The sequence below is a fragment of the Globicephala melas genome, chromosome 3 (assembly GCF_963455315.2).
Source record: "Globicephala melas chromosome 3, mGloMel1.2, whole genome shotgun sequence".
Classification (NCBI taxonomy): domain Eukaryota; kingdom Metazoa; phylum Chordata; class Mammalia; order Artiodactyla; family Delphinidae; genus Globicephala; species Globicephala melas.
This window is the reverse complement of record NC_083316.1, coordinates 57,443,458-57,468,041: the sequence shown is the minus strand read 5'-3', so window position 1 is coordinate 57,468,041 and position 24,584 is coordinate 57,443,458. Positions and strand designations below refer to the sequence as shown.

At 42.3% G+C, this 24,584-nt stretch overlaps 1 protein-coding gene across 1 annotated transcript in view; it reads right to left on the bottom strand.

Annotated features, from left to right (window-relative positions):
• Positions 1 to 21,839, bottom strand: part of ARHGEF28 (Rho guanine nucleotide exchange factor 28) — a 310,421-nt gene extending 288,582 nt beyond the window's left edge. The window contains 2 exon segments of the mRNA XM_060295886.2: positions 21,568 to 21,805; positions 21,807 to 21,839. Of these exon segments, the coding sequence (XP_060151869.1) occupies positions 21,568 to 21,805; positions 21,807 to 21,839 (271 nt within the window).
• Between the last annotated feature and the right edge of the window lie 2,745 nt (positions 21,840 to 24,584).

Genomic DNA, 24,584 nt, shown 5'->3' with positions numbered 1-24,584 from the left:
CAAATGTCAATAAAGCTCTTAAATGTCTTCCAAAGATACAATGAAGACAACTACTAAACTGCGCCAGTCACACAACTTTTCTTCATTCGTCTTTTAGTTCCGAAACAAATTTCAACTCGGAAGATATTCAAATTCAATAAAGTAAAATATTTCAAATATAAAATATTCAGTTATGAAACAACATTAAGACTCACAACACTCGCTCTGCTTCACTGCTTTACATTTTAAACACAAGAACTCCAAGGGGTCACACAGAGTGACAGAATTAAAGTAACCCCAGTTTTGTTTCTTGTTTTTTTACCATCCCTCTCCTATCATTGCTGATTTCAAATCGACTGTTTAAATGTACTGTTAAATAGCACTACAGAGATCGGATACACAAACTGAACCCAAAGCAAGCTTGAACGATGCCAAATCTTTGATTTTACTCTCAGAACCAACTTGTATACTATGTGCTGGGGACCAAGTATGTAACTGGGAGTTCTCCAAATTCAACTCCATGTTGAATACAATGTTTATTAAACAAGTCATTAAATGTGTTAATTTGAAGCTTTCATAAATATTATTAAAATACCACAGTGACTGCAGGAATTATTTAGAGCTTAGACCAACAGAAGGATTCTGTGGGCAAGAAGTAACATTAACAGATATTGTTCATAATTGCTAGTGCATGGTGATAGCAAAACCAGACTGACTAAAGTCCATTTCTGCAGAAAAACTACTCCTTTATTGTCAGCACCCTGGCTGGGCAGCAGAGCGGGTCGGGGATGACCACTGCCCATCCTCGGGATGCCAATGAAACTGAAAAGGGCCAAGGGGACAGATTCAAGGCCAACAAGGAACAAATGCAGAGTGGTAGCGAGTTGAACAAAAGCAAACAGATAAATCCTTGGGAGTGACGAAATCAGAAGTCAACTTCAAGTTCAAAATGAAACACATTTAAAATGTTGGGCTTCCCTGGTGGCGCAGTGGTTGAGAGTCCGCCTGCCGATGCAGGGGACACGGGTTCGTGCCCCGGTCTGGGAAGATCCCACATGCCGCGGAGCGGCTGGGCCCGTGAGCCATGGCCGCTGAGGCTGCGCGTCCAGAGACTGTGCTCCGCAACGGGAGAGGCCACAGCAGTGAGAGGCCCGCGTACTGCAAAAAAAATTTTTTTAAAGTCAACAGGCTGCTGGAATGCATAAAAATTCTGTGAACAAACCACAGGTATTGAGAGGTCAGAACTCTGGGTCTAGGATACTGTGCCTAGCCTGGAGACTTCTCTCTAAGAAACAGCCACAAACTTAGAGGTCATAATTGACCCACCAGATAGCACATTAGATTCTATGGAAAAACAATTTTTAACTTCTGTTTTTCATCCTGGAAAGATTTAACATGACAAGGTATATCAGTCAGATCCTCTACCACTGACAAGTGTCTTACCTGAATTGTGACAAATGGCAAAGATGAGATACTTAGTTTCACTATGAAGACAAATCTGAAAATGCAGAGGGAGTGAACATTTGGATCAGTTGAAGAGCATAAGCTCTCCTCGTCTCTTTTACATGTGGACAAGCTGGCTTTCCCCTCTAAGCCTCCTGAGAGACACCACGGGAAACTGAAGAGAGAAAGGAGTCCCACAGACTAGGAAGGATCAATAAACAAACTGCTGGACCTAGAGCAGGTTGTTTAACCTCCCATATCTCCTTAGTTTCCTTATCTGTAAAACAAAAGAGGTTGTTGCAGGAGATAAAGATAAGAGACACAAGGCTCCAAGCAGAGTGCTGAACAAAGGGAAAGCAATTAACAAATGGTTATCATCATCTTCATTATCAAACTCCAAACCAAATGACACAGAGAGGTCTTTCTATAGCTGATGAAAATCTCACCCCATTCTCCCTGTAACAGGGCCCTCAAATGCTACAGGGGCCGCATGGATGGTTGGATAAACCTCATAAGCTTCATTCCTCCAACTGTACGAAGACAAAAAACGCAGTGGTTCTATCTATGGCCTATGACAATCACATGCTTAGCTAATTATTATTAATTAGTTCATCTTTTACAGTAGGAACATTACGTACCCTATCTCCCACCCCCACCCCAAGATCCAGAAGTGAGGTTTTTTGGGGGGTTTTCCCAACTGTGTTAAACAGCCGGTTCATTCCCAGGGAGGTGGCCCAACTCAAGACTCTGGGATAACCAATGTATACTTAGCCCAAATCATTTCTAGTACGGAGACTCAATTGACAACAGTAACACAGTTTTACAATTGAATGACTCCAAAGCCAGATGAGATGAGCAAAAACAATTCTTGACCCTGTGGCTGCCTTTTTATTATGACCACCAACCCAAGAGAGAAGGGTCTTTTCATCATTGGCTTTGAAGGATTAGAAGAGACTAATGCTTGGGGCTAATGAAAGAGTAAGGCAAACATTTACAAATCATTTAAGTGTACATACTCCCACCAACATATGAGAGAAGTACTCACAAAACCTCTCTTGGTGGCAATATATCTTTTCTGAAAGGGGGATTGTGGTCTCATGAAATGCCTCACTAACGCTTCTGCTCAAGTGGCTTTATACTCTGGCTAAGCAACAGAAGAGAAGAAAAACACTGGGTTTTGAGGGGGTTTTGTTTGTGTTTTACTTTTTTTTTTTTTTTTTGGCGGTACGCGGGCCTCTCACTGTTGTGGCCTCTCCCGTCGCAGAGCAGAGGCTCCGGACACGCAGGCTCAGCGGCCACGGCTCACGGGCCCAGCCGCTCCGCGGCATGTGGAATCTTCCCGGACCGGGGCACGAACCCGTGTCCCCTGCATCGGCAGGCGGACTCTCAACCACTGCGCCACCAGGGAAGCCCTGTGTTTTACTTTTTGCAACCTCTAGTACAGAAGCAGGGATTCCTGCTAGAACATGTCACTCATCAGCCCCTTGTCTTACACAACAGGCCTCTTTGAGACGGCTCCACATCTTCCTCCCCTGTCGCTGAATGCAGACAAAAAGACCCAGGACTGGTATCGTACCAATTGATCACATTCGCTGCTTTTCCACGTGTATATTCACAGAGTTATGTCATAAAGAATTTTTCACAAACAGAACTGTCATCCTTTAGGTTTTGTATTTATATGTTATTTAAACTTGCCAAGTATTTCCATTTGATTGGCAAACTCCTCAGCTTTATCTAGAGGGCTGGTATCATCCCCATTCACAGCGGGGGAACCTAGAAGTGCAAAACACTCTACTAAAGTTCAACTAGGTTTGTGCTCCCAATCTCAAGTTTAATTTTGAGACTAAGTGAGAACACCTGCATTTTATGCAAAAGTGGCCTGTTAATAAATTCTTAACTAGCTGACAGAACAGTTTTTTAAAACTTTTTTCTAATGTTAGTAGTGCAGAAGAAAGTTCTGCTTTGACCTCTTTGGCACTATAAATATCCAAACTCTGCCAAACTGATGGGTGAGTGGCATTCTGACACAAGGCATGTAAAATATACTTAATAAGGTTGCTTAACTTTCTTAGGGGATTTTCATATTGTACACGTAACTGTTTATATATTGCTCAGAGAGTCCTAGAAGGCAACAGATGAGGAAACTAAGGACAGGGATATGAGTCCTGCTTATGGGCTTGTGGCTAGGTGCCTGCCCCATCCCTGAAAGAGGAGTGCAGAGAAGAACGCAAGGAAGAGCTGAGATTTGAGGCAGGAACCCAGGCCCAGCTCACCCCGCTCCTGTAACCTTGCATACCGTAGTGCTAGTGTCCAAGGCTTGCCATTTTCAAGACTGCTATTCACCCTATGAGCGTCTCACCTTAATCATATAGTGGTTTTGACACTTGTATTGATACATTACAAAAATGGGACATTTATTGTTAACATTTCTGAAACAGACTGGTTTACCAATAAATGCTATTCTTTTTCTACACAACTTTGTTATTCCTAAATAAAAGAGTACAAATGTGAAAAACTAACTTCCTTATCATAGCTAAAAGCTTATACTAATGTGTCATAAGGACTGCCTGTGATTGCATAAGTGATAATCACGACAGGCATGCCTTCTTCAAATCTACTCACAGTCTTCTAAGTTACATGGGATACACTATAAACTTACATGCTTTTAATGTCTAATGACGTTAAGACTCACTATACCATGTAATCCCACATCACAAGAAAGGGAAGACTTCTGGTGGAAGAAACCACTGTCTTTTTACTTAAAAGAAGTTACCTACTGTATACTTATACTTAAAATGCAATAATTCTTATGGACTTATATATACTACCAAATGTAAAATAGATAGCTAGTGGGAAGCAGCCACATAGCACAGGGAGATCAGCCCTGGGCTTTGTGACCACCTAGAGGGGTGGGATAGGGAGGGTGGGAGGGAGACGCAAGAGGGAGGAGATATGGGGATATATGTATATGTATAGCTGATTCACTTTGTTATAAAGCAGAAACTAACACACCATTGTAAAGCATTTATACTCCAATAAAGATGTTTAAAAAATGCAATAATTCTGTATCCAAGAAAGAAAAATAAAGGATTTAAACCATAAACTTATCCTACCAAAGAAAGCAAGCAATAAATCACAAAATCACACAAAAAATAAGGCAGACTATAAAATAAAATGCTGTGTCTGGTATCTCACTGATAAAAATACAATTTATAAAAGTGTTTTTATTACGTGACAGAATGCATGTAAGTTTAGTTATGATTTTATTGATACATACGCATTTTTACTAATCAGAAATACACTGACCAAAGGTAAACACATGAATGTTCAACAGCTGCACAAGTTATTGACTTAAAAATTCTTCTTTGCACACATCCCTGTAATTTCTTAATGTAGAAAAAGGAGATTTCTGCACCTACTTCCACCAGAAGATGCTACAAGCCAAGGAAGGGTGTTTCATTGGCTCTTCCTCCCTGCCAGAAGCCCCAGCACTGAGCATCTCAGAGCACTAAGCCCATACCTCCCCTAGAGCCACTGCACACGCTGCAAGGGCAGCCTGCATGACACACCTCATCAGGGGCTGCAGCAAACTTTCCACATCTCTTGTATTGCTTAGTATAGCACCTTGCTTATAACAGAGCCCAATATTTTATTTCCCTAACTTGTTTTATCTCAAGGTACCTCAAGGTCATTGTAAAAAATTGTGTTCAACTGCATATGTACACAGAAAATAAAAACTCCCTCTAATCTCTCCATAGATGACTGAACAACATTTCATGCACGTCTGGCCTTAGGCCAGGTCTGTCAACAGACACGTCTTAACACCTACTTAGCTAAATTTTACACGCTGGAGACAAGCAGATCTGCTCACCAGACAGAGTCATCCTGGCTGGACATCAGTCTTCAGAAAAGCTACTCATTCCCTCTTCCTTGTAATAAGCCTTAAATTCAATACAAACAAAAGTGCAGTAGCTACTCTAAAGAAGGAAAACAAGGAAAAGAAACTATGAAAGTATCAGTAGGGAAATCAACCACATATTTGGAATTCTATGGGAATAAGTTAACAGAAGAAAACAGGCACCTGGCAGGAAAAAATTTTAAGGAAATTATTGAGACGTGATACATTTCCTGTCAAAACAACACATGAGGTGGTGATTCATTTGATTAGTATCTTTTAAGCGCTATGCGACTTTAAATGCTCCATAAACTTAGTGATATTCAATTATGGCAACAAAGGATTTTATTTTTTAAGTACTAAGCTGTTCAAATGATCCTGTGCCCAAGAATAAAAACAAGCATGTACTCAATGTATTCACAACAGTTTTCTTTAATGTCACTAAGGCAAGATAAGGAACGACTGTTTGCCTTCCCTAGTTTAGTTTTGGCCAAACTGGTGGCCGTGGACGTAATTCAAGTTGTGGAGTCTTTAGTCCTGGACTGGAGAGCTGTCCGCCAACAACAGAAACATTAGAATCAGTTCGCACTTAACTTAAGCAGACACCAAAGCCTTGATCAAACATTCAGAATTCTGTAAAATTGCTTCCATTCTCAAGTGTCTGTAGTTAGAAAAATATATATATATATGGCTGGGTTTTTCCATACAAATTTAAAATGTAAACTCATTACCAAACTATTGCCAAAATAAATTGAAATAAAAAATAGACATTACTGTTTGATAATATCCAAGTTTCTCCCCTGCTCCCCACCAAATAGTTATCATAAGCCCAAATCTGAAAGGGATTTTTTTAAATTAGCAACAATTATGTAGGTGCATTAAGAGTTTCAAGGCAAGTGCAGGAGTTTCTAGCTGAGTTATGACACCTGAAAGATACTCTGATTATATTTATGAACTAAGTACACAGATTTTCATGAAAATTTCTATTTCTTAACTTCACTTCTGTTTTTATAACATCACTGATACAGATTTACCATATAGATTATGCTTAGGAAACTATAGCAAACAACAACAGTAACACGAAGACTAGACAATACTTTGATTCCCATTATACCAGGTACGGCTGCCAGGCTGCTGAGAGCACCCTGCCCTCGCCACCTCCACATCACAACATACGCGTGTGCTTTCATGGCTGCTGATTTGGCAGCACTGAGATTTCCTGAAAAGCTACTTCTAAGCCTCTTCTCTCTAAGCCTTCAGCACCCATACAGGCCTGCCTCTTAGTAATTACTCGCCAAACTCAACTCAATGATGGCTCAAAACTCTAACAGAACTCTCGAACTCCGAGGTAGAAAAGCTTTGGAAAGAACTCCTGGATAAAGGTTTAGAGCCCCTACACCCAGCAAGTAGAATCCCAAACACCAGTACAATAAGATATCTTTATCTTGAGGTGTCACGCCTTAAAATACCACCTTTTTATGGGCACAAGTTTATTTTCTGTAATATGACTAGTCAGGAGCTACATTAAATACTAGAGGTTTTAGAAATTTGCTGTACCTTTTGGAAAAAAAAGGAGGATCTCACTTGTTCGATTTTACAAGTTTAAAACAAAGTGGAGCGAGGTGGGGAAGGAGGGGGGAGAAAGAGAAAGAACCATTATAAGTGTTATTTTAGCTAAAAATTGGCATTTATCAAAAATGCCATGAATTTCAGTGCATATTCTCCACCCAGCCTCAATGGAGTTAGGGACATAAAGTCCATCTGCTAAAATGAAATTAATACCTATTTTCAGTCATCTTTGAATTCAATTAAAAATAATTACTAGATTATTACTGGCTGAGTCCACCTCACTGCTCGTGAAGTATTCAGACAACAATAACGTGAGCTGCCATCACAGGGAAATCTCAGGGTATAAGCAACCATTTCTCCCCGTAAAGATGCAACCCTGAAGTAGCTTCTTCAAACCCAACTTCCTCAACAGTTCAGATGTTGCCAGTCAAATGTCTGAAAGTGCTCTGAAAACCAAACATTGGCTAGTAATCCAAGGGAGGCTTAAGACACCATCCTTACCTCCAGAGAAACACAGAACTCGAGTTAGGATGTACCATGGAGAAGGGGTTGGCCCAACCCCTCAGGTTTCACATGAGGTCACTAGGGGGACTTCCCTGGCGGTCCAGTAGTTAATGAGACTCCACGCTTCCACTGCAGGGGGCACGGGTTCAATCCCTGGTCGGGGAACTAACATCCCGCATGCCACGTGGCATGGCCAAAAAAAAAAAGAAGCAACCTAAAAATTAAAGGACATGAGACTTTTGCCTCATAATTCCTGTCCCATGGAAACTTTTTTTCTTTTTTGTTATTATTTTATTTTTTTATTGAAGTCTAGTTGATTTACAATGCTGTGCCAATCTCTGCTGTACTGCAGAGTGACTCAGTTATACACATAGAGACAGTCTCTTTTTCATATTCTTTTCCATTATGACTTATCACAGGATACTGAATATAGTTCCCTGTGCTGTACAGTAGGACCCTGTTGTTTATCCAGTCTGTATGTAATAGTTTGTATCTACCAACCCCAAACTCCCAGTCCATCCCTCTCCCTCCCCTCTTCCCCTTGGCAACCACAAGTCTGTTCTCTATGTCCATGAGTCTGTTTCTGTGTTGTAGATAGGTTCATTAGTGTCATATTTTAGATTCCACATATAAGTGATATCATATGGTATTTGTCTTTCTCTTTCTGACTTACTTCACTTTGTATGATAATCTCCAGTTGCATCCATGTTGCTATAAATGGCATTATTCGTTCATTTTTATGGCTGAGTAGTATTCCATTGTATATATGTACCACATCTTCTTTATCCATTCATCTGTCAATTGACAGTGAGGTTGTTTCCATGTTTTGGCTATTGTGAACAGTGCTGCTGTGAACATAGGGGTGCATGTATCTTTTTGAATTATAGTTTTCTCTGAGTATATACCCAGGAGTGGGATTCCTGGAGCATATGGTAGTTCTATTTTTAGTTTTCTGAGGAACCTCCATACTGTTTTCCATAGTGGCTGCACCAACTTACATTCCCACCAACAGTATAGTAGGGTTCCGTGGAACCTTTCTAAGTAAAGAACAAGGAACAATTCGAATTCCCATGGCTGACTTTAAAGATTTTAAAGATTCTTGACACTATGTTTTATATTCAATAAGCAAGCTATCAACACTTCTGGTTATTAAATAGGAGAAGAAAAAACACATAAGCGTTTTATATGACAACTTAGTGTAACATGAAACATAACAATTTAAGAGAAATGCTTCTATTTCATTCCCCCTAAGAATCCATCCATTTAAAACTTAATAAAACATTAATAATAGGTTTTGTGTATTGCCCCTGACCACCAAGAATGGTGAGTGGCCAGCAGGAAACTAGTTAAGTCTCTAAGGGCTGTGATAACCGGTATAAAAGCAACTTCCAGAAATTCATCCCTGAGAACTTCTGAGGGAAGTTGCAAAGCTAGCAATTTCACAAAAGGCAACGCTGAAGAGTTAGATGAGCTCTTTCTTATACATAAATATATGTAGTGATACATAGTGGGTGTTCTGTCACTCCATCCCATCCAAATTCCACCTCCAAACGTTATTATCAATCAGTGAAATCACTACCTAAAGAAATCATCATGATTCATAGAACTAATAGAAGACCTCCCATCTGGAAAGGATACGGATTCTGTGGAGATGTGGAGAGATCATTATATTCAAGGAGCTCCCGATTCCTCTAGGTTTGTGCTCTTTTCTACTCAAATGATAAAAAGAATTGCTTTGTTTTTATCCTCTTTCCTGCCTCTTTTCCAGAACAAATAATGAGGATATCATGCTTTAAGAACTGTGTCAGACATACTAAAGCCCCAAATAACATGAGGCTGCCAAAAAACTAAGGATAATCAGAGGTTTTTGTTTTAATTTTATTTATTTATTTATTTTTGGCCGTGTTGGGTCTTCGTTTCTGTGTGAGGGCTTTCTCTAGTTGTGGCGAGCGGGGGCTACTCTTCATGGTGGCGCGCGGGCCTTTCACTGTTGCGGCCTCTCGTTGCGGAGCACAAGCTCCAGACGCACAGGCTCAGTAGTTGTGGCTCACGGGCCTAGTTGCTCCGCGGCATGTGGGATCCTCCTAGACCAGGGCTCGAACTCGTGTCCCCTGCATTGGCAGGCAGATTCTCAACCACTGTGCCACCAGGGAAGCCTGATAATCAGATTTTTATTTCAACTTATTTTTTAAGCCAGAACATCAAGGAAGGGATAGATAGGTCTGCTTAGGACTGGTGATGTAGTGTAGATGAATGATAAGGAGAACCCCTCTACAGCGATTGAGATGTTGTCTCTTGGAGAGAGATAACCTTCCAATTGAAAAGGACAGAAAGAACATCTGTAAGTGGGAAAGTCGATCATAAGAGGGCACCTAGAGGCTCTGAATAAGTTACAGGCTGCTGGACATGCCAAGATAGGAAAGAATCCAATGAGATTTTCCAACCATAATCAGTCAGGAACTGTGGACAATGACAGGATTCAAATATAGGAGACACGAACGTATCATGTCAATTTTCAAAAAAGCCAATTCTAAACTACAGACAGAAGGAGCTTCATATTGATCGTAAGCAAGATTCTAGAACAGATTAAAGGGCTGATGTCTGAGTACCTCAGAGGAAGCAGTGACTACTTGAAGCCAGTGTGGGTTCCCCAAGAATAAGTCACGTCACAATAACCCCATTCCATTATGTGGTTACCAAACTGTTAACTCTATATAGTAGAGGTACAGTAGATTTGGTTGACAAAGCATATATCCTTATGACAGGAGGGAGGACTAAGAATCCGACGGTAGTGCCAATAGGAGTAATTCGCTGAACAACTCTACCCGAAATTGATAAACATCAATCTGAAGTGAAGTGTGTATAGACACATCAAATCGTTCCGCCCTAGACCTCAGCCTAGGCAACAATTTTATTATTTCCTTAAGACATTAAAGAAATGCATGTCAAATCTGTGGACAACTTGGAACAAAAGAGGGTAGCGAATGATAAATGTATAGATAAACAATCTAAAAGACTTTGAAAGGCTAGAACAGATGGTCATCTACAGGAAAATTTAGATAAATATTAAGTTTTATTTATAGGACTAAGGAGCCAGTTGCACACATCCATGAATGAGGAGATGGGGCTCAGCAGCAACAGGTGTAAAAACAAATTGGTTATTTTGAGATGACTGAACATCAAGAGCCAATGGCCTTGTTTAGAAGGACCATAGGTGGAAAGCCATTGTTTGAGAAATTATTCTCTCCTAGGTTCTGTGCTAAGCATTTTACATAGACTATCTTATTGTGTCCTTTTAACCCTATAAGAGAAATAGGTAAAAACTGAGACTAAAAGTTTAGATGACTTGCCCAACACAAGGTAGAGAGTAGCAGAGCTGAGAGTCCCCCCAGCTTTCTAACCTGTAACTGGTAATCTTAACTATGAGGTTTCAGTGCTTCCCTGGGGGGGCGAGGCGGGTCTCAGCAAGGGTGGGAATGGTTCTACTACACTCTGCACCTTCGGTCAGCATCCAGAAGTACTACACTTTAAGAAGAATATAGCAAATTGGTATATGTTCAATATTCAGGGTAGTGAGAGGATTCAAAATCATGTCACTTAACAAGAGCTGAAAGAGATTTACCAACTTAAATAAGGCTTAAAGGTAGGGTATGCAATTAATTTTCAAAAATGTAGGGGGCAGGGCTTCCCTGGTGGTGCAGTGGTTGAGAGTTCGCCTGCCGATGCAGGGGGCGCGGGTTCATGCCCCGGTCCGGGAAGATCCTACATGCCGCAGAGCGGCTGGGGCCGTGAGCCATGGCCGCTGAGCCTGTGCATCCGGAGCCTGTGCTCCGTGACGGGAGAGGTCACAACAGTGAGAAGCCCGCGTACCGTAAAAAAAAAATATGTAGGGGGCTGTCATGTAAAATAAATTGTTCATAATGGCCCCCAAGCAGCAGAACTATCAAATTTAATACAGGGGAGATGGTTTTTTAACAGCCTAAAGGTTTCCAAAGATAGACCACATACAAACCAATGAAAATAGCCCTGGGAAAGCTCTAAACTACAACAAAGCAGCAGCAGAAACCCTGTGGAGCTCAAAAACTGAGGATGACAGCAGAGAGAAGCATAGGAAGCATTTTACTTGCATCCCTCTAACCCTCAGTCCAGAGCAGCTTGGTGCCAAGAAGGATCCCCATGGAGGGATTTCACACCACAAGGAAAAGGACAGTAGTAGAACCCTGGTAGGCCACCTCAACAATTCACAAAGGACAACAGCAAGAGGGGAAGAACAAAGGAACTACAAAACAATCAGAAAGCAATTAACAAAATGTCAATAGTATGTCCTTACCTATCAATAACTAAATTACTCTAAATGTACATGGTTTAAATTAAAAGACAAAGAGTTGGGGCTTCCCTGGTGGCGCAGTGGTTGAGAGTCCACCTGCCGATGCAGGGGACACAGGTTCGTGCCCTGGTCCGGGAAGATCCCACATGCCACAAAGCGGCTGGGCCTGTGAGCCATGGCTGCTGAGCCTGCGCATCCGGAGCCTGTGCTCTGCAACGGGAGAGGCCACAACAGAGAGAGGCCTGCATACTGCAAAAAAAAAAAAAAAAAAAGACAAAGAGTGGCTGAATGGACAAAAATACAAGACCCAAGTATATGCTTCCTACAAGACACTCAAACTTTAAGGACACTCATAGGCTAAAAGTGAAAGGATAGGAAAAGATACTCCATACAAATGAAAACTTAAAGAACAGGGATAGCTATACTTATGAGACAAAATAAACTTTAAGTGAAAAGTTATAAGAAGACACAAAGTCATTATATAATAATGAGGTCAATTCATCAAGAGGATATAACAATTGTAATTATATGCATGCCAATACTGGAGCACCTAAATATATTAAACAATTATTAACAAATCTGAAGGCAGAAACAGACAGCAATGCAAGAGTAGGGGACTTCAATAACCTACTTTCAACAATGGATGGATCATCCAGACAGAAAATCAATAAGGAAATAATGGACTTGAAGTATACTTTAAGCCAAATGTACCTAACAAACATACAAAACATTCCATCCAACAGCAGCAGAAAACACATTCTTCTCAAGCACACACAGAACATCCTCCAGGACAGATCATATGCTAGGTCACAAAATTAGTCTTAACAAATTTAAGAAGATGAAAGTCATATAAAATATCTTTTTTCAACCACAATGGTATGAAACTAGAAATCAATAACAGAAGGAACACCAGGAAAAAAAAAACAGATGTGTGGAATTTAAAACACACTCTGAAAAACCAAAGAAGAAATCAAAAGAGTAATTCAAAAATCTTGAGACAAGAATAGAAACACAACATACCAAAACTTATGGGATGCAGCAAAGGCAGTTCTAAGAGGGAAGTTTTTAGTGATTAACATTTAAATTAACGAAAAAAGAAACATACACAAATCAATAAATGTGTTAATAAATGCAGAAAAAGCATTTAACAAAAATTCAACATCCTTTAATAAGAACTCAACAAATTGGGTATAGAAGGAACACACCTCAACAAAATAAAGGCCATATATGACAAACCCACAGATAATACTATACTCAACAGTGAAAGGTTGAAAGCTTTCCCTCTAAGATCAGGAGCAAGACAAGGATGTCCCCTCTTACCACTCCTATTCAACATAGTACTGGAAGTTCTAGCCACAGCAATTAGGCAAGAAGAATTAAAAGGCATTCAAATAGGAAAAGAAGTAAAAATGTCTGTTTGCAGATGACATGATCTTGTATAGAAAATCCTCAGTACTCCACAAAAAAACTGTTAGACCTAATAAATGAATTCAGTAAAGCTGCAGGATACAGAATCAACATACAAAAATCTGTTGCATTTCTGTACACTAATTAACTATCTGGAGAATAAAGAAAATAATGCCATTTACAATAGCATCAAAACCAGTAAGATACTTAGGAATAAGTCTAACCAAGGAAGTGAAAGATCTACACACCAAAAACTGTAAGACACTGAAGAAACTGAAGACAAACAAATGGAAAAATATCCGTGTTCACGAATCAGAGGAGTTAATATTGTTTAAATGTCCATACTACCCAAAGCCATTTACAGATTCAAAGTAATCCCTATCAAAATTCCAATGACTTTTCAGAAAAATAGAAAAAAATTGTCCTAAAATCTATATGGAACCACAAAAGTCCCTGAATAACCAAAGCAATATTAAGAACAAGATTGGAGGCATCATACTTCCTGATTTCAGACTATATTACAAAGCTACAATATAACAGTCAAAACAATATGGTACTGGCAGAAAAACAGACATAGAGACCAATGGAACAGAACTGAAAGCCCAGAATAAACCCATGCATATATGGTCAATATTTAACAAGGGTGCCAAAAATACTTAATGGCAAAAGGATAGTCTCTTCAATAAATGGTGTTGGGAAAACTGGATATCCATATGTGAAAGAATAAAATTGGACCACTATCTTACACCACTCACAAAAATTAACTTGGAATGGATTAAGGACATGTAAGACCTGAAACCATAAGACTCCTAGAAGAAGATAAGGCAGGGGGAGCTCCTTAACATCATCTTAGCAATGATTTTTGGATTTGACACCAAAAGGACAAGGAACAAATGCAAAAAAACCAACAAGTGGCACTACATCAAACTAAAGCTTCTGCACAGCAAAAGAAACCATCAACAAAATGAAAAGGCAACCTACAGAATGGGAGAAAATATCTATAAACATATATCTAATAAGGGGTTAATATCCAAAATATATAAGGAACTCAAACAAATCAATAGCAAAAAAAAAAATCTCATTTTTAAAATGGGTAGAGGACTTACACAGACATTTTAACAAAGACAACATACAGACAGCCAACAAGCACATGATGCTCAACATCACCAATCAGGGAAATGCAAATTAAAACCACAATGAGATGACCTCACACCTGTTACGATGGCTATTATCAAAAAACGAGAAATAAATGCTGGTGAAAATGTAGAAAAAAGGGAACACTGGTGCACTGTTGGTTGGAATGTAAATTGGTGCAGCTACTATGGAAAACTGGATTGCAATTCCTCACAAAATTAAAAGTAAACTACCGTATGATCCAGCAATCCCAATTCTGGGTACATAGCCTAAGGAGATGAAATCATTATCTCAAAAAGATTGCATTCCTGTGTTCACTGCAGCATTATACACACTAACCAAGACATGGAAATAACCTAAGTGTCCATAAAGATGAATGTATAAGGAAAATGTAATATGTGTAACACAGTGGAGTATCATTCAGCCATTAGAAAAGGAAATCTTGCCTTTTGTGACAACATGGATGAAATGGAGGGCATAGTACTAAATGAAATAAGCCGCCATAGAAAGACAAATTCTAGGGACTTCCCTGGTGGTGCAGTGATTAAGAATCCGCCTGCCAGTGCAGGGGGACATGGGTTCAATCCCTGGTCCAGGAAGATCCCACATGCCGCGGAGCAACTAAGCCCATGCACCACAACTACTGACCCTGCGCTCTAGAGCCTGCAAGCCACAACTACTGAGCCCACATGCCACAACTACTGAAGCCCACGCACCTAGAGTCCGTGCTCCACAACGAGAAGCCACTGCAGTGAGAAGCCACGCACCGCAACAAAGAGTAGCCCCCGCTCACCGCAACTAGAGAAAGTCCGCACACAACAATGAAGACCCAATGCAACCAAAAGTAAATAAATAAAATATAAATTTATAAGGAAAAAAGAGACAAATTCTATATGCTACACAACATCATCAATATGTGGAATCTTATGAAAAAAAAGAGGCCAACTTCATAAAAACAGAATAGAATGGTGACTCACGGGGCTGGGGGAATGAGGAAACAGGGAGATGTAACTGAAAGTCTGTACCTCTTGAAAAGTTCTGAGTATCTAACATACAGCATGGGTGACTATAGTTAAAAATACTGTATTGTATACTAGAAAGTTGCTGAGATTAGATCTTAAGTGTTCTGATCACAAAGAAGTTAACTATGTGAGGTGATAGATGTGTTAATTATCCTTGGTAATCATTCCACAATGTACATGTATATCAAATCATATTGCACACTTTGACAAATGTGTGTATCTAAAGTTGGGGGGGGAACAAAGATAGACTGGGGTATCTGTGGTTACTGGTCCCCCATTACTGAAAGTATTCAAGGACAGTATTCAAATGGTCAACCATGTGGAAGTATGCTATACAGGGGGATTGTTCACCTGCTAGAAACTGGAGAAAAACCTTTCAGGTTTGTTTCAGTCCTAAGATTCTAACTCTGAACAAGAATTTCATTCATTTCCCCAGACAGAACATATAATTTCCTAAGAGAGGCCTGTGTAGCCTCTCATTTACATCTGAGAAGGATAGCTATCTAACTTCTTGAGCAACATTCTCCTTTCCTCCCCTGCATCCCAATATTTTCCAATTCAATCCACACCTTATACACAGGAAAACAATCACCATTAGCCTCTATGGGGATGCTGTAAACTAGGACTTGTTGACATGACAGCAAAATTACTAACCAACCAACCAATATAGGTATATTCTGTGGAGCCCCCTACAGAGTAGCCTAAATCAGGGTCCCTGCCATCAATGGGCCCACAGTCAAGTTGGAAAGTTGGGAAGTTGGTCAAGGGTTTCAGAGAGATGGTGGTTTGAACTTGCTTTGAGGATTGCAACAGATTTTCGCTAGAAAGGAAAGGGAACAAAGGAACAAAGTCAAAGAAGGTAGGAAGTACACTGCACATTCCCAGTCCTGGCTAATGGGAGCAGGGGTGGTGGGACACAAGAGGAAGCAGTAGGAGACAGGTGACTTGCCCATAGCTTAAAAGGGATACCAGGAGAATTACCCTTCCCTGGATTCTTTCAGATGCAGAAAGCCAGAAACACTAAAGGTTAGGCAAGTAGCTAGCAAACCCTTTTATAAATAGCTAGTATCACCTTTTTAAAAAATGATGCCAGGGGACTCCCCTGGTGGTCCAGTGGTTAAGACTTGGCCTTCCAAAGCAAGGGGTGCGGGTTCAATCGCTGGTCGGGGAGCTAAGATCCCACATGACTCCCGGCCAAAAAGCCAAAACATAAAACAGAAGCAATATTGTAACAAATTCAATAAAGACTTTAAAAATGGTCCACATCAAAAACAAACAAAAAAAGATGTCAGGCCCAAGCTGAGTGATTATGAACCCAGGTGATCCCAACGAACAGCCAGGCTCAGAATCCTGGGTTCGGGGCTCAAATAATCCATAATCTCATTAATCACTGGGCACCCCCTAATTTTGAAACTAACACCTGGCCACACAGCAAACCAGGAGGCTGGTGGAGCAAGAAACTGAGGAAAACTGTCGAAAAAGGACCATGCACAGACAATAAACAATGGTCATTAGGGAGAAGAGACAAATTAGCTCCAGAGACTTCGCCTAAACCATCCAGCCCAACGAAAACTTCTTAACCTTCACAAATGGTCAGAAGTCCGTAATGAGACTGCCTTTGCTCCAAGCCCTTCTAGTTTACAGCATCCCTGCAAAGGCCATTGGTGACGTTCTCCTGTGTATCAGGTGTGGAAATACTTTAATCATGAAATTAAGAAATAATCAGTCCACTTGTCTTTCATCTTCCCAGATCTACCCTACCCCTCTTCCACAAGAAGGGGTTCCACAGAAGAAAGGGAGCAGGATGGCCTATGACCCACATGCATGGGATCCAGACTTTCAAGTCTGAAATCTCTCTCGACTAAGTCCAGAAAGATAACTCAGTCATTTCAACCTGATGACTGTCTGGTGATCAAAGTGAGGTAAGTTAATAGTATTATTTCATAATCCCTTCAAACGTTTACTGACCGCCCGCTGCAGGCGCAGTACTGACCCTGTGGACAGTACATTCCTGGCTGTGTCACCCAAGACAGCCACGGCTGAACTAACGAACGCCCTCCTCACCTTCAAGTTTCAGGACAGTATAGAATGTTAGAACCAGAGGTCCTTAGAGACCATCAAGTCTACCCCTTTCCGTTTGACCAGATGAGAAGCTGAGACCCACAGAGGGGTCATACTTGCCCAAGGTAACACAGATGAGAGGCCACAGGCAATAGTCTCCATCCCTGCCTTGGACTCCCAGCCTAGGGCGCTTCCCCTTGAGATCACACGGACATCTCACTGCCTTCTGAAACCTGGAAAACCTGCTCAAGCTCCTTTTTTTTTTAATGTCTATTTTCTATTTGTTATAAATATAACCATCATTTTCTGGCACTTAATCTCTGCCAGGCACTACCAGAGGGGCTCTCTGCAAATTAACTCACTGAATTCTCCCAACAACCCTAGAGGGCAGGTTACAGTGATTATCCCCATTTACAGATGGGAAATCTGAAGTAGAGAGAGGTGGTACAGCCAGGACAGAGCCAGGACCGTCTAATGAGACAGGCTGGCTCCAGAGTCCCCACTCTTAACCACTTGGTTATAGTTTACGAAAGATAATTGCTTTAACGTATAAAATGATGGAAGAAGAGGTGCAAGCCTTAAAAAGGACATGATCACTAGCGTATGATAATGAATTTAAGAGCTAAACCATACATTTCATTAATATATACAATATATTTCATGATTATTTATTAAGGGAATGTCTGTATACTTGAGGGAAATACAGAAAGCATGTTAACATCTTAAGCATTTTTTAAAGGCAAAATGATCGTGCGCACACCAGTCAAACAAAGCCTGCCACTTGAAATAGGCAGAATGCTATCTGAGTGCCGAGTACACATGCTATTATGTAAAGCGAAGGTGTCGTTGCCCATCTCCATCTATGCTGGCCTTCACTCGTCGCTATGAGGCATTTCTTTTACATCAACTTGCTACAGAAATCAAACCTCAAATTAATAAACTGAGGATTAAAATAAGAAAACACACCTCTGAAAATTAAAATACATTTTTTATAAAAGTGTTCAAAACCAAGATCACTGGAACAAATGCCCAATATTCAATTATGTTTTCACTTTCCTTCATACTAAAAATGATGTCAAATCTCATTACCTTGGTTATCCAGGAGAAGAAGTCCAGGAGCAATAATGGTAGAAATAAGCAAATTTCAATTGTGCCAAAGAGCAAATTTCAAGGGAAAACTTGCCATCAAGTTAAGAAGATGTACTATCACAGAGAAAATTACCTGCCATTTTATCAGCCAAATGTCTTAGTGTTGAGTGTGGAGAGGCCCACTCAAAATGCAACAGATCCTAAAAATTCTAAAATCAGAAAAGGACTCTTAGACATGAAATCCACAGTCCAGAGAATTAAAGCAGAGAGCAATGCCAGGCATATAGTAGGTCCTCAAATATTTGTTGAATAAATATAAGAAAATGTTCACAAAAAGAGAGGGGCATGATAGAGACTATCAAAATGGCAACATAGCAGAGCGACACTGCTTTGAGGTTTTGAGAACTTTTAAATACCTGGAAAATAACAAAAGAATTAAGGATTATAGAGATTGGACAAAAATGGCAGAGTACCATCCAGTCAGGGCAAAATGCTCTGTGGTCTAGTACCTGACCTGCACTTCGTAAGAAAAATATCTCTAAGCCCAGCTTTGCCTATGGGAGGGATCTGGACTCAAGCCCTACAGCGTGGCATAATATTTACAGTACAACTCTAACATGGCAAAATTCCCTGAATTTGGTGCACTTCAAGTATAACACTTTTTTTAATTTAGAACTCTCAGTGGGAGTTGCCCAGCTTGACCCATCTCTTCGTAACAAATTTAAGGTCACAGGAAAATTATCCTATAGCTTCTCTGCTTCACTAAAGCAGCATAAATACAAATGCAATTAGACAAAACCTACATAAACCAGATCTGTCATATCTGATCAGTAAATTAAAGCATAATAAAATTACAGTCAGCCTGGGAGTTTGAGGGTAATTTGGACTCTCTGCAGTACCATTCTAACCATGTGCCAATTGTAAAGGGTTTTCCGACATTTACTGGGTTGGCCAAAAAGTTTGTTCAGGTTTTTCCGTAAGATGTTATGGAAAAACCCGAATGAACTTTTTGGCCAACCCAATATATCATAAACCCTTTTACTGGGGAGTCACACTTGGTCATAAACTCTGGCAGAACTTGCAGGTAGAGCTTAAGTACCAATATAATGGTTACCAACTTTGTACAAAATGCTTAATATAGAAGTAACATTATATTCCTTTATTTGTTTCAATACCTATTTGAAACACATATCTTTTTCTCATTTACAAAAGGAGGTCATGTGTCACAGCTCACCTTAAATTCCTGTGCAACTTAAGTCTTAGCCACAACAGTAGTTTCTTATAAGAGCACAGTGAGAAAATATTCCAAACTCTTCTGCAGTACTCACATGATTAAACAAAAAAAGGTGTGAAACACAAGTGAGGCCCCTGATGAAATTTCATAGAGCCTTAGTTACTAACTACTATTTCCTCTTTACCTTTAAGTGTTTCCAAACTGCTCAGAGGACAGCAGAGGTGCTTCAAAGGAAAGTATAACGACACACCTGTTACATAACCTGTTCTTGGTTGGCCAGGCTATGTGGTTTTGATAAGGAAGAAAACACAATCAAAAGCAGGACAAACACTGATTCTCTGTTCTCCATTCTCCCATTAGCCAGGACATTCACCTGAGTCAAATGCCCAATAGCTAGCTCTGTGCCTCAGTTTCTCTAACCACTAAATATGAGGTCTGATGCTATCCAAATTCCTATCTGATCAAAGTTAATGAGCACAATAATCACACAGAAAGTCCACATCAGAACATTACACTGAAATACTATGTTGTCTAAGAAAACTCCAAAGGTTTTTGCAGTAGTAATTTCTTTTGCTCCAAATACTACAAAGGAATCAGATTGGCTATTAATCCAGATAAGGCAAATACCTATGTGCTTTAAGTATGTGTATATAAAAATCCAAGACAGATAGACTAAAAAGCTTCCCAGGTAATCTGCCTGGATTATCATGTGCAAAGAGCAACCCACAGAACCCAAAAGAACAGGTCTTCGATTTTTTTGTTGTGAAAAAAGGACTTCAATTCCCCTGACATCTTCAGGGCCTAGAACACAAGATGGCAAAGCTTTAGAAAACCAGGGACCCCATGGGACCCCAAATGATCAGTTCCTTCTAAACATCTTACGTTTTCGTATTTCTTACCCAATTGGCGCGGGTCTGGTGGTAAACCTCTTTAACTCTGGGTCTGCGGGGACTTGTCTCGACTCAGGCAGAGGTCAAGAAGGGAGAAGCTGCGCAAACACAGATGTTGCTGCCAGCTACAACCAATGGGGGGGGGCCGGGGGGGGGGGGACGCTGTGAGCTCCTAGGAAGGAAGATGGATTCTCTCCTGGAAATCTAATTGGTGTCTGGGAAACGAGAGTTGGGTTTCCAAGGCTGCCTGAGCACCCAGCTTCCACAAAGCCCTGCATAGGCGAGGATGCCTCCTTAGCCAACAGGCCGTCATTATGCCCCTGTGGAAACTCCCAGCACGGGAAGGTTAGGGGACCACCAGGCACACCCCAGGTTTCCAAGAGGAAAACAGATCCACGAAATAATCCTAAGGAAGTCCAACGGAATTCTGGCCGCCTCTCCTAACCAAGATAACTATAGATGCCTTTTAAAGCACAATATGTGTTTCCACATGAAAGAAATGTTAGCGCTTGTGTCCTGAGCTTCCGCTTGGTCTGCTGCTCTCTGGGGACCCGGCCCCGCCGAGCACCCTCACCCCGGTGCCAGGCACTGATGGGGAAGGGAAACGCCAGCTTTCGAGGCTCTGCCTTCTCCACCGCAAGAAGACCATTTATTTCCCCGGCGCCCGAAGGACAGCGGCCGGGCTTCCACCCGCCCATCCCCGGTCCCCTGAGCGGGGCCGGCGGGGGCGAGAGGGGCCGCACGGTCCGGACGACCCAGTGCTCCGCAGCTGCAGCCGCCGCGCCGGCCGCGCCGCCTCTGCACTTGTTGCCGTCCCCGAGGACAGGGAGGCGGCGGCCATCCCCGCGCCGCCGAGCCCGCGGCAGCACCCCCTTTCCACCCCCGCTGACCCTCGCGCCCTCCGGGACCCTGGAGAAAGTAGCTCCGCCAGGGCGAACTCAGGTGAGGCGGCCAAACTTTTCCACCCCGGGCGGCCGGGAGACGCGGGGATGGAGCCCCCAGAGAGCACTTACCCGGAGGTGCTGTCCCGCAGCCTCCGACGCCCGAGCGAGGCGCTGCCCCCGCGCCCTGCCCGAGGGCGCCCGGAACGCGCCGCCGGAGCCGGGGAGGCTCTCCCGAAGCGGCCCACGCCCGGCGGCGGCGCGGCCGGGGCAGCGCGAGGGGGCGGAGCCGAGGCCGCTCTCCGGGGCCGAGCTGGCTGCGCCCGCGGCTGGGGCCGCCCCGCTCGCTCCGCGCCTGCCGGCTGCCGCTGGATCTCCGCCTGCCCGCCTCCCGGCCCCGGCATCACATGGCCGGGCCCGCCCGCCGCCGCGCCCGACACCGGCTCCAGGAGGAAACCTGAAGCTGCCCGACCGCGCGGGCTCCGCCGGCCCCCTCCCAACGCCCGCGGCCGCTTGCCTCGGCCTCGCTCCCCCGGCCCCGAGCCCCGCGACCGGCGGGGGCTCCGAGCCCGGGAAGCTCGAGGTTGCGCCCTGGTGGCGGCGCCCGCGCGCCCCGGACCCCTCTGGCCTCGCCTGGGCGCCGCCAGAGCGAGGGGTCGGCTGTCGGCTCCTGAAAGGAGATGTGCTGGGCCCGAGGGAGCCCCAGGCTGTCCTCGGCCAAAAGCCACCACAGTTGTGACTTAACGTGGCCCATTTCTTACCTAAACATCTGCAGACACCCTCTTGTTTCTCGAGGCTCAGGTTCCTCAAGCCGAGAGCTTCGCGAGCTGCGATTCTCTGCGCCTTCACGCCAGCAAGGGGCTCCATTAGAAGTCACCAAAATATGAAAACCCTCTTTCTTACCATGAACAGCAATATGAGAGGGACCCCCTTACCATCAACGCACTTTTCTGGTTAGAACTGATCGCAACCCCAAGCAGAGAAGCCTCTCCATCAGCCAGGCCTTCCTAAAAGAGACTTCAGATAATGATAGCAGCTTTAAAGGCAAAAGTACCGATTTGATTTTTCTAATAGTTACCTTGAGTCTTTGTTTTGGTTTTCCTGTGAAGACCTGCCGTCCGCAGAACCCCTAATCCCCACAGTCCTAACACAGGGCACCGCTGGAGTATTTCATATTTGTTTCTTTCAAGTGAAGTAGCCCGAGAGAGCTGGCCACTGAGACACCCCTCCCCAGCTGTCACCAACACCTCTCCTGGGCCTTAGCCATTTTGGCCTCCCTCCTGGCCCTCACCTTGCCCAGCCCACCTTGCCGACAGAGCAGCCTGAGGAAGAAGGGAAGGCTTAAGAAGAAAGCAAGAAAACCCTGCCTTGTGTCCTTCACCCTGTTCCAAGGCAAAGGTCCGGGCTTCTGCCTTGATTAAAAGGACCCCACCCTGGCATTGCTCGCCTGACCCCATGCTGCAATCCCAGCTTCTGCTTCACGGAGCTGGGACCCCAAGGCCTGGCCTCAGGCACTGCCTTTTAAAGAAAAAGAAGTTCCTGCCCATTTCCAGGACTTCAAAGTACTCAAGACCAAAAAAATAAAAACAGTTTTATATTTTTCAAAACTAAAAAATATTTCCAACCCTAAAATGTGTACTGGAGACTAACTGAACAACACACTTGACAAAAATGGTTTCCAATCCGTGGTGAGCAAAAACATTGTTGAATTTGTGGCCTTTGTTGTTATGCTTCTTTTTACATCACTGGTACTGTGCGTTTTCTTTTCTTTCTTTCTCCCCCCCTCCTTTTTTTCATTACTTCTGTCAGATACGTAGATAGAAAAAAAATAAGAAAATGTGGGAGGAGGACCAACTATTATAAGAAGTTACCCCAAATCTCCTTCCCCACTAAAATTAAGAAACAAACAAGCAAAACTAGTACTTGTGGAACCCTCAGCAACTGAGGACATATAACCATGCTATCTGCAGTTTTCTTGCCCTCTCTCAAGCACTGAGCTTGATCAATATTTAAATATTTAAATATTTAAATAAGTACTTGGCTTGCAACTTCTCTTGGTTCAAATATTAAGCAAAGTGTACTCTAGCAACCTTAAAAGAAGCCCGTGGATGCATGCAGCAGGAAGCTATCAATCCTCTGCATCCGATTGATTTTGCTGCTCCAGATATAGGTCACTCAGGACACTGAGATAGTGCTAGGCTTGGCTGAGATGGCATTTGTTTAGAATTCAAAGACTACATATTCTCCAGCCCCAGAAAAGGGACATTCAGCCAACAAGAAACCAGGCTGGTAATTCAGTTGGGAAAATTCTTACTTCCCAGTGAATATTAGGCCAGTGTCCCAGCTCAGCTTTGTCTTTTCTAGTTATTCAGTCTCCATTCATCCTTACAGACTTCAGACAGAACTCCTCCGTAAATCCTGTCCAGTTTCTGCCAGCCTCTGAACTTTGGCAAAGCTTAATGGCCTTACCACACAATTTAGCACCTGATTCTTTTCACTGTCATATGTCAGACTAATTCAGGTCCTTAGCCTCTTCACTTGTCATTTCAAGGGCAAAGACTGTTTTTTAATCCCAGTAATCTCCACAGTCCTAACACAGGGCACCTTTGGAGTATTTAATATTTGTTTTTTTCAAGTGAAGTATCGTATCAGTTATGCAGGTTGGAAAATGTATATCACAATTTTCAAACTTTTCTTTAATGGATTAAAACCACTCAAAATTCTATTAGCTACTTAATTCTTTCCTGGTCTTCCTTCTATTTCCTTTGCCAGTAATTCTCAAAGCCTGAATAATGGTAAATCTAATGTTCGGACATATGAGTTAGGAAATTATCAGTGTTTCCTAAATAAAAGCATGGCACTGGAAGACAATAGTTTTGGGGTGGGGGGGGACAAATTTTGGAACTAGAAATTGGATGAGCTTGGGAAGAGCCAGCCTTTCTAAGCCTCCATTTCCTCAGCTGTAAAATGAGCATAAGAATAGTATTTATTATCATGGTGAAGATTAAATGACTGAAGGTGATTATGGGACACATAGTAAGGATGTAGGAAATAGTGGCAATTAATTTTTCGGGGTATGTATATATTAGGAGAACACTTCAGAACTTTGAGAATTAATAGAGCATGTCAGACTCCAAGGTAAGAAACTA